The 9783-nt window shown below is 41.1% G+C and overlaps 1 protein-coding gene across 1 annotated transcript in view; it reads right to left on the bottom strand.

Moving 5' to 3' along the window:
* Positions 1 to 1830: 1830 nt before the first annotated feature.
* Positions 1831 to 9783, bottom strand: part of wdr11 (WD repeat domain 11) — a 54170-nt gene continuing 46217 nt past the window's right edge. The window contains exons 23-29 of the mRNA XM_071481041.1: positions 8824 to 9013; positions 6724 to 6819; positions 5756 to 5921; positions 5336 to 5433; positions 4848 to 4993; positions 4305 to 4384; positions 1831 to 2729 (exon numbers count right to left, since the gene is read on the bottom strand). Coding sequence (XP_071337142.1) covers positions 2527 to 2729; positions 4305 to 4384; positions 4848 to 4993; positions 5336 to 5433; positions 5756 to 5921; positions 6724 to 6819; positions 8824 to 9013 — 979 coding nt within the window. The 3' untranslated portion in view covers positions 1831 to 2526. The remainder of the gene's footprint in view (positions 2730 to 4304; positions 4385 to 4847; positions 4994 to 5335; positions 5434 to 5755; positions 5922 to 6723; positions 6820 to 8823; positions 9014 to 9783) is intronic.

Raw genomic sequence — 9783 nt, 5'->3', positions numbered from 1 at the left:
GGGTGGTAGCCTGTATAAGCAGTGGGACAGAATAGAAATCTTGTAGTGAGGCTCTGCATACTGATGACCTGGCTGTAACGGCTGGATCGGCTCTGCGGCGGTTATTCATTAAGCCATTAAAGGAACACAATCAAGTTATTTGTGTTTCAGACTGTTTTTCTTCTCTCTGTGCTCTGCTTTTTGGGGGAAAGAGAGAAGAAACAGAATACACGTCAATGAATAAATCTGAGGCGAAGAAAAGGGTGAAAACGGTTAGAGCTGGGCAGCGAGATGAGGCCAGCTGTTGGCCCTCCTTCTGAGCAGAAAAGAAGTAATTAATTGCGGAAGCAGCTCATGCAAGAACCAATTTACTTTTAAGACAGTTTGATAAATGAATGTACATTCAAATTCAATCTACCTGCGTTGAAATTAAAAGAGGATAATTGCAAAGAACACTTGATGGAGCAGGTCTTTTCTTATAAAATGACTGCCATTAAACTGCAAAGAGCCACAGCCAATTTGCCTGCCACTGAGGGCTAAGAGCGCCCTCTTGTGTCGGCATGTTTAGACATTAAGCAACACACTGAAATCCTCAAGTTAATAATATTGATTTTATTGCCATCCATATATACATATATCTTTTCTTCTCTTGTAATATTTATATAGCTTAAAGCATAAGGATCATTGGGTAAACAATGAACAGAGAACAATGAAAAAAGGCTAAGCTTTGACACCATCACAATGATTTATTGTCTTCTTACAAAACATACTGTTTCAGCCATGTCTTGTCTTCTCGTCTCCATGCCTGAACTTTGACCAGCATTATTTTGTAAGGTTCTTCTAAGTACAGGGAAAAGCAGCAAGTATTAATCAAACTAGTGCCTAATCATAAAGTACAGGCAGTACAGTACATGTGTCCTCCACAATACTGCATCACGACTGGAAGAAGATACACAGCACCAGGTAAACTACAGCTGATTATCTGCTGGGTTGTATGACTCTGCTGTCTCTCTGTGTGATACTACAGTATGTTAGTGGGGCTATGTGAAATGGATCTAAAGGAACAACATGTAGTCCCCAAAAATAGGCCTGGGTTGCCATAGAGACACTGCCTGGGGTTAACCTTAACACAGAAAAGAAACAGCACTGACGTGTTTATGAAACACAATAACACACTAAAAGGTCCCGAGGATCAAGTTACCGTCTCATTTCAGGACAACTAAACATGTTACAAAGCAATTAAACACACAATCACTAAAGTCCTTGAATTGTCACACAGACGATTCTGATGATCAGTTGATATTTACTATGTAAAAATGAGGCAAAAGCAGAGCAGAGGAGTCACGAGGGCAAGTCTAAACCACTTCCTAAACTGCGTCAGGTTTTGTGATTGTAATAAGCAACAGTAGGAGCAGCACATAGTATTGTTTGTGTGTAAATGATCCATCAGAGGTCTGATTAAAATGAGTTACAACACATTTTGACAGCTCGTCTTGTAATACACACACCAGAGAACAACCTCATTATACGAACATCAAAGCAAACAGAGAGCAAAGTATCCTCCCAAGTCTTCATAAAAGTAGAAAATTAAAAACTCTGCTTGGATTAATGGAATGGATTAATGAACAACCAGCATCAATAAAGTCTAATTAAATGGTATCACTGAGGTGGCAGCAGTTAGATTCTTCTCTCCTCTGAACCAGGAGAGATAATATACTAATAAAAGTATAATAAGTGCAGGGTGGCCGGGCTAACTAATTTCACTGCTGTGCCATAGTAACATCTGCGGAGGCTTGTACAGCACCAGATGCTGTGGAGAAAACATCCAGTATGCTATGTGTCTGTTTAGAGCAAATTATGTCTCATTCAGTTATCATTCCAATTATGCGTTTTTTGGGTTTTTTTTTTTTTTTTTTTTTTGGTTAAATCAAGAATACAATGGAATAGTAGGTATAGGGGCCCATTATAATGGCAGTGCATTTTCAAAATGAACTAGTGATCATATTTTGAGATAAAGTAAATCTGCCACATTAATCTCAGCAGCAAAAAGCCAAATGAAACCTGTACAGTACTTTGGAATCATTAAAACAGGCACACAAAATAAAGATTAACAAGCAACCTTTAAAAAAATCAATTGAGTTAAATTCATTAACCAACAAAATCACGCACTGATATCCAGGTGAATAACAACAATGTGTATTACCTCACTTGTTGAAGGAATGAGGAAACTATGTTTCTTTTGGGGCTGTTACATGCATACACATATGCACACAAACACTCACTGGTCATACCAAACATTAAGAAACTCAGTATAGTCACAGACACAGGCAGACGTTAGTGACTGACTGACTGACTAACAACTTCACATGGAGGAAACTCCTCATAACTTTTTCTCCGGTGTGGATATGATGATCATGATTCCCCTGGATGCTGACACAAAGTTAATTCACAAATGTTAAGTTAGTGAAGTTAGACTGAATGGCCAACCCTTGATTTGCACCAGAGAGTATGCCGTTCTCTTCCAAACCCCTCCCGTGGTCTTTGAGGTCACTCGGTGCTCTCCTGGCCCAGCTCGACCTCCTCCTCGCCAAAAATGGCTTCTGGCACACCTCCCTCTCCCTGGAACAGCTCCTCCATCAGCTGCTCCCCAGCGCTGCCGGCCCGTGATGCCCACAGAGCAGCACCCTCCCGCAGGCCCAGAGAGCGCAGCAGCCGTGCATAGTCCAAAAACGCAGCCTCGATAAGTTTATGTGCAAATGCAGGTCAAGGAGAAGTTATAACATTTCATGGGATATAAAACACACAGGAGGCCAGTGAAAGCTGCCATCACCCAAAAATATTCTGTTATTTCAGTTCACATTCTGTCTACTGTCAGGGCAGAGTTACTTGCAGCAACTGTACACTTGATTATACTGTTCTAATAATGAAAACACAACATCACTTTAAAAAGTGGTAACCAGTGTTGCTCCACTGAAGTTAATTCACATGATTACCATCGAAATATTCACATTGAAACAGAAACATAATAAATGCAGATGTTTCCATAAAGGGTGCGAGGGGAAACTCATGTGTAAAAATGTGTATAAAATTATATACAGTAACGTTTGCAGTCACCAGATTTCACACCACCTTACAATGCAAATGCAAGGGTATTTCTGTGGTTTTAGTGGTCACAGACATCTCGAAAATCACAACATCTCAATCAGTGAGAGAAGGCAAAATAATAGAAACACTTCTCGGTATGATTATATGAAATGCGTGATGTGAATTCAGCTCGTGTTCCACTTTGCTCCTCACTGTGCCTTGTTTGCACTACTGCTCATAGTCAACAAATTTGCAAAGATTAGTTGGTCACACACACACACACTTGCATATGTGCTTGGTTTCAGAAAAAGCTCTTTATGTTGTTTTTTTCATTAAAGTCTTAAAATATTTCTACAAAAAGTACACGTTCAACAAAAAAACAAACAAAAGCAGATACTAAGTATGAAAAACAGGCATTTTTACTGAAACACTGGCTGATAAATAACTCCTCTCCTACAAGGGAGCCTGGCCTTGTCCAGGCTTAGTCTGCTCTGGTCTGGTCTCCATAAATCAGAAATCACTTAGTGGCTACAAGCCAGTTCTGTCCAATGAACAAGCCAAAGGGGATGTTTTCAATTAATTGTACACACGATTTACAAATAATATCTAGATGAAATATTGCTTAAGAGCACACTCATTTTGAATGATTTTTTTCCCTAAGTTTTTGTTTTATTCAAATGTCTTTTTGTTTTGCATTGCTAATATAAAACATTCAGCAGAAGTGATTTATCCAGTAGTCACAGTAACTACTGGACTGTGAAGATAATTTCTCACTTTGTTACAGAATCGACAAGATGAGCTCCATTATGTCACAGTAACAGTGTGATACAAAGTTGTAAACACTTTTACAACTGAGACAAACAAAAACAGTCTGATAAACTGTGAGCAAACATCCCAGACTGATCAGGTGTGCGCTACAATACCTGTTGGTTTCCTATCATTTCTATATCAGTGGTCAGGTGTAAAACAGTATGTCTTCAAAGTATAGGTTGTAAAAGTTCTCCCATGAGTCTGTGGCATGACTGAGCTCTGTGACAAGAGTGTGATATTAGCTATTGGGAACATGTGAAATGTAGCTTGATGTGCTCCGTGGAGCGTCTAAATTGACCTTCATTGTGACAAAAGCTCTCTGCTATCGAGTGCACGTCCACAGCAGAGATAGACAGAGTTAGCAGCGGAGCTAACTCTGGTCATAAATTGCTCTCTGGCTTTAGTAATGGGTCTTTCAAAAAAAAGGATATTGGAAGAGTCATTGGCCTCCATCACCCCATACTTCAGACAGGCTTCGATAAACAGGGCGGCGCGATCAAACTGCCTCATACTGCCCAGGCAATGAAAGGAGGATGAGAAAGTCACAGGCAGTGGTGAGAGATATCTTTAGAAAACCAGCATCATCCCTGACTTGATGTCTGTGATTCTAAAGCATTCATCAATCCTGTCATCCTGATGCCTCTCTAATTCTCTGAGAGGAAACTCAGAACACTGGTTGTGAAGGAGGACAGGTGGACCAACACATTGATTTTGATGTAAAAGATACAGAGTCAGACTATTCCATACACTGTGAGGTGTCCTTAAAATGCACCCAGGAAGAAAAGACTCAAGTGTTTATGATTGTGGATGAAAGAAGGAAGGTCATATTTGTATGCATGTATTTCTATGAATGAAATAAATAGATTACAGTAAATTTCAGTGTTTGTGTTTCTAATTTTTCGAGCGCTTACTCATAGACAATGCCAAGGTACTGCACATCTGTATATGTACAATGGGCCAATCTTTGTCCTCACCTGTGGAGCATCTCTCCCACTTTGTAAAAGCAGCCCAAGGAAAGCAACACCAGGATGGCTTTAGACTTCTGGTTGACCTGTGGGGAGCACAGGTGCTCTGCCCATCGCTTCAGCACATCTGAGCTCTCTGCTGGGCTCAGACGCACCTGGAGACACACACAACATGCAAAGCACTCAGCTGCTTTAAAGGTGCTTCATAGTAGCAAATAGTATGTACAGTGTAAGAACATTGTAATGTTGTGTCCCTAACTTGGCTTGGCTGTGTTTCCCAGATGTACAGTATGTATAATGCATAAATATAATAAATCTAAGCAATTACATTTTAAAAACTTCTTACAATTCACGATAGAAAATATAAAAGCTCAAACATACACATATGCAGCATGTACAAACCACAAATCACTCATATGCCCACACACTCACAAACTATCCAAACATTACACAGTATCTGATGTTTGCTGCTGATGGAAGCCGTCACGCTGAGTTACCTTGGCCAGCCAGGCGGCTCGGTTCCACTCCCCGTAGGTCTGCAGGTAGCGGCAAGCGTCGGCCGCCTTGTCAATCAAACACAGCAGCTGTACTCCCTCTGACAAACAGCGAAACAGGAGAGTTTGTACATAGATGTGACCTGGAGAAATGATGGCCTGTGGTGGCTAACTCTGCTCAGACACCAATGTGATGATTTCTCCATACACTATAAACTATATTTTGGTGAGACAATTTTCTTTTTTGGGTGAAAACTGCTGTAACCTATTTAAGACACTTAAGACAAGACATATCATTTTTGAAGCTCTGTGATGAATGAATTATTTAAAGATATTTTAAAGCCCTTCCAAGGCTGCAGACACCCATACAATAAATGGTAAAAATAAATAAAACAAGAGCAGAGAAGGTAACCATAACACTACCTGCTAGTTTGCCATTAGCGATCATATTGGTGGCCACTAGTTTGATGGTGGACTGTGAGGGGCCAGAGGAGGTGATGGTGGTCACTAGGCAGGCCTTGAGTGAATCACAGTAGTAGCTGGGGTTGTCTGCGCTCGTCTCCAATAGTAACTGCACTGCCCTGTCGGTCTGAGAGCGACAGCAAAGAGATGACAATGTAAAGAGAAAAAAGGCATTAGCAGCTCAGTCAGGAAACCACTCTGTGAGCTGAACGGGACAGAAATACAAGGAGAAATTATGTTTATTATCTTTCTTTTCATCTGGTGGAGGTGAAGGCTCAAGCTCACATTGGGGTCAGCACAGGCTGGCCTCTGCCTGTCTGCCTACTGAAAGATTGCACTTCCAACACACAGCAACACAACACACTGATTGCAGCCTGTGATTAGAGGGAGAGCTGTGACATTGAAGGGGGAGAGAGGTGAATCCTGCCCCCACAGGCTGCAATGCAAGGGACGACAGGCAGCACTTACCATCCATCTTGCTTCACCAGGCTCCACAGCAGTGCTATGACCTATTTACAGTTATGATGATATGTTTTTATGCACAGCTAAGGTGTGGGAAGGTGTCAATATGTGTGTATGTGAGAAAGAGAGAAGGGTAGTCTATAGTCCGAAAGCTGCAAGGAAGAAAGATGAAGACAGATTTGCAAAATTTGTGTCACATTTATTATTAACTATCAAAAGGACGCGGCAGCTAAAAAACAAACACTAAGAATTCAGCTATTCATATGTAAGGGAAAATTTCATTACTGTATGCCAACCACTGTGATGCCAGCCACAAAAGAAGTGTGATGAATTCCTCAGTGAATTTGTTGTTGTCTGAAAACGGGAGCATCTGAACAGGAATTCCTCACATTGTTGCATTGCAACATTTATCTAAAGCAGCCTCACACACATAAATGAGTGGGCAGTATGGGTAGTGTAGTTCTTACCTGACCCAGCAGGAGGAGCTGGTCTGCACATTTCTTAGTGTGTTCATAACTGGAGCGCTTCACCTCCTGCAGGTGAACCCGATCCAACTGGAACTTCTGTTGATCAGTAAAGGTGGAGCCACAAGTTAGCGCACTCTTTTTTCACACTGCTTGAAAACACTGTCAATCCCTGTGTGTGTGTGTGTGTGTGTGTGTGTGTGTGTGTGTGTGTGTGTGTGTAGGTATATGTGTGTGTGTGGGAGAGAGACAGCAATGGAATGAGTTAGTAAAGATATATTATACACTAAGGACATGAATTGACTAATAATCAGCAAAAAAATGGATAGAGGACAATTATAGGAATACGGAGTCCAGAGATGGAGAGTATAATTATAGTCTTTAAAATATTCAGGAGTTTTCACAGTGTTTCTGGTACCAGAGCCTCCCATACTGACTTTCATTATTGGTGCCTTTTTTCCCATTATTTCACTACAGATTCCCTAATGGGAAATCAGAGCTTTTTTTTGTGAGAAAATAATAAGTATTACACATGATAACAGCATTATATACTTGAAAATATGAGAGCTCATCAGTTTTAGAAGAGGGCTAAAGGAAGAAAATGATAGAATAAGAGAGGAAATAAGACGGTAGAAAATTAATTACGCTCCATGTGTGTCTGCGTGTGTGAACACTTGTGTATCTGTATCTGCTCACAGAAGCTTTACTTTTTTGTACTTTTCATGATGATGAATTCTTCTGTGTGTAAGAGCCGTGGGCATAAATTCTCGAAGAGATACCAAATTAGTTTAGTAACTTCAGAGCCATGTGCTCTGTATTGGAGTCTTGGATATTAGTAATTACAGTCAGGCTGCTGCCACTGAAGCTGTTTTATGACAACAGGAGACAAATGCAGCAGCAGACTGTCTGGGTAACTCTTTGAAAGTCCTAACTTTGTGATCACTACGTGGCCCCTCATTAACAGGGAAAGATCTTCCACAAAAACAGAAAAGATGACAGGCTTACTTGAGTCTTTTCACCAGAGCCTCTCCTGGCTGAAACTCGGTCCATTTACATTTGGCTAATTTAAACCTTGATTCTGGCTAAAAGCTACTTGACATTTCTGGTTAACTGGCTAATCGTGTTTCATCAAAAAAGGTACATGTTCTCTTCTTTGCTCCCTTGAGTACATTAAAAAAACCCAGACCTACCAAAAAACTGTGTTGTCTTCACTTGCACAGTGGGCCAACTATTTAATTACAATCCAATCCAAACTTCTTTTTTTTTTGAGAAACTATTCCTCCTCAGTGAATTCCACAGAAATATTTTCTGCAGCCTGGTCACAAAAACACTGCGTGCATCACAACTACAAAATGAAAAAATAGCCCTTTAACAAAAAATCTTTGCATTCACTATGGCAACATTAAGGCAGGTGTCTTTGTTCAGTGATGTCTTTGTTCAGTGATGTCGACCATCAGAGTGATGAGGGCAGACAGAGCAGAGAAGGATCAATCAATAGGGATCTTATGAAGAAACTTTTCTAACAGTCTTCAGAGCAAAAGAGGTCGATAATTCAAGTTGAAAAAAAAAAAAAAAAAAAGGAGGATGCAGGATGTATCGTTTACAAGGTCCTTGGATGCTGGTTCATCAGCAAGACGCACTGATCCGAGCAATGACATGGCACAAACAAGAGAGGGATTTTTATTTAATTGAGCGTATCCCGGTGTGGGCTAGAATCATTGTAGGGAAATGTTGGGGGAATTAAATGTAGTGAGGGATAAAGCGTAAGATGGGTTTGACCTCAAAGGCTCAAAAGTGCAAGTTGCTTCCCTTAAAGACAGGGCTAGTGAGACAAGAGAGAAGATGCACAATGTCATTAATAGAGGAATATACGGTGTCACTGGGTTCATGTTGTTGACACTGTGGATGACAAGGGACAGGCTGGTAGTGTTTGTTTGTGGGTCTGACTTGAGGATGCTAAGTGTCTCTGGATTACTCTTGAGGGGATTCTTTAAAATGTTGACAGCTTCTATCAGGTGTTTGTCTCCATTTTCTCTGCTTACCAAAGAGAGAAAAAGCAACAAAACAGCCCAACACCTTCTCTTCTTCTTTTGTTTTACTGACCTGGAAGTACGAGCTTTCACACAGGACGTCATGGCAGATGTCCAGGTGGTTCTGAGGCGGCGGCTGGGTTCCTTCACTTTGAGCCTGCCCCTCTGCAGTGGACACACTTAGCTGACGAGCCTGGGCAAATGATTGGAGGTAGTGGGACGCCACTGTCCAGAAGTGAAGGTCCGACTCATCCCCGAACAGCCTGCAGTTTACCACAACAAGGCATCAGCTGGGCTCAGAGTGGATAACGTTCTCTCCGGAGTAGTTAATCACATTGTGTAGACTGAATCAACATGCCACTCAGATTCCCAGGTAGTGTGCTCGCTAATGACTGTAGTTCCTATGTCTTCCAGTCCACAACTCGCTCTTTCAGCAAGCTCCCCTGTACCCCGTCTCCACATCCTTCTGCTTTTTCTTTGAACATATCAGCACAAGCACACGGCTGTTGCTAGGCTACCTTGCCACTTCAACAATAGTAACTTCGACAGTGGGATACAGAGACATAAGCATGAGCTCTCTGCGGGCGAGCACAGTCACCAGTACCTAAACCGGTCCAGGTACATCATGGCTTTGATAACAGGATGCAGACTGACTGCTCTAGATTTGTCAGATGCTCGAGGGAAATGAGAACTGGGGCAGAGATGAGATCAGAGTTGCTGACACAAGCTCTCATGTCATGCCTTTTAGGAGATAAAGTATCACGGCTGTACAGTCACAGCAAAAATAAGTTATTATGGCAGGCAACTTGACAGTTTGAAAACTAAATTATTTAACAGCACATTTGGCTCATAATCTTGAATCATTATCCTCATCTTCCCCAATTACATTAACTATTCTGAATTAGATTAAAATGTTATATTTCTTTACTGATATTCCACAAATATCCATTGTGAACATTTTAATGATGATATGAAAGTATACAATTCAGCACATTTCTGTAGAGAAATCACTCCCAAAACATCTAATTATGTC

This window comes from Trachinotus anak, unplaced genomic scaffold, assembly GCF_046630095.1.
Source record: "Trachinotus anak isolate AG129_WGS33_773 ecotype Australia unplaced genomic scaffold, CSIRO_AGI_Tana_v1 ptg000007l, whole genome shotgun sequence".
Classification (NCBI taxonomy): Eukaryota; Metazoa; Chordata; class Actinopteri; order Carangiformes; family Carangidae; genus Trachinotus; species Trachinotus anak.
This window is presented reverse-complemented; position numbering and strand designations above follow the sequence as displayed.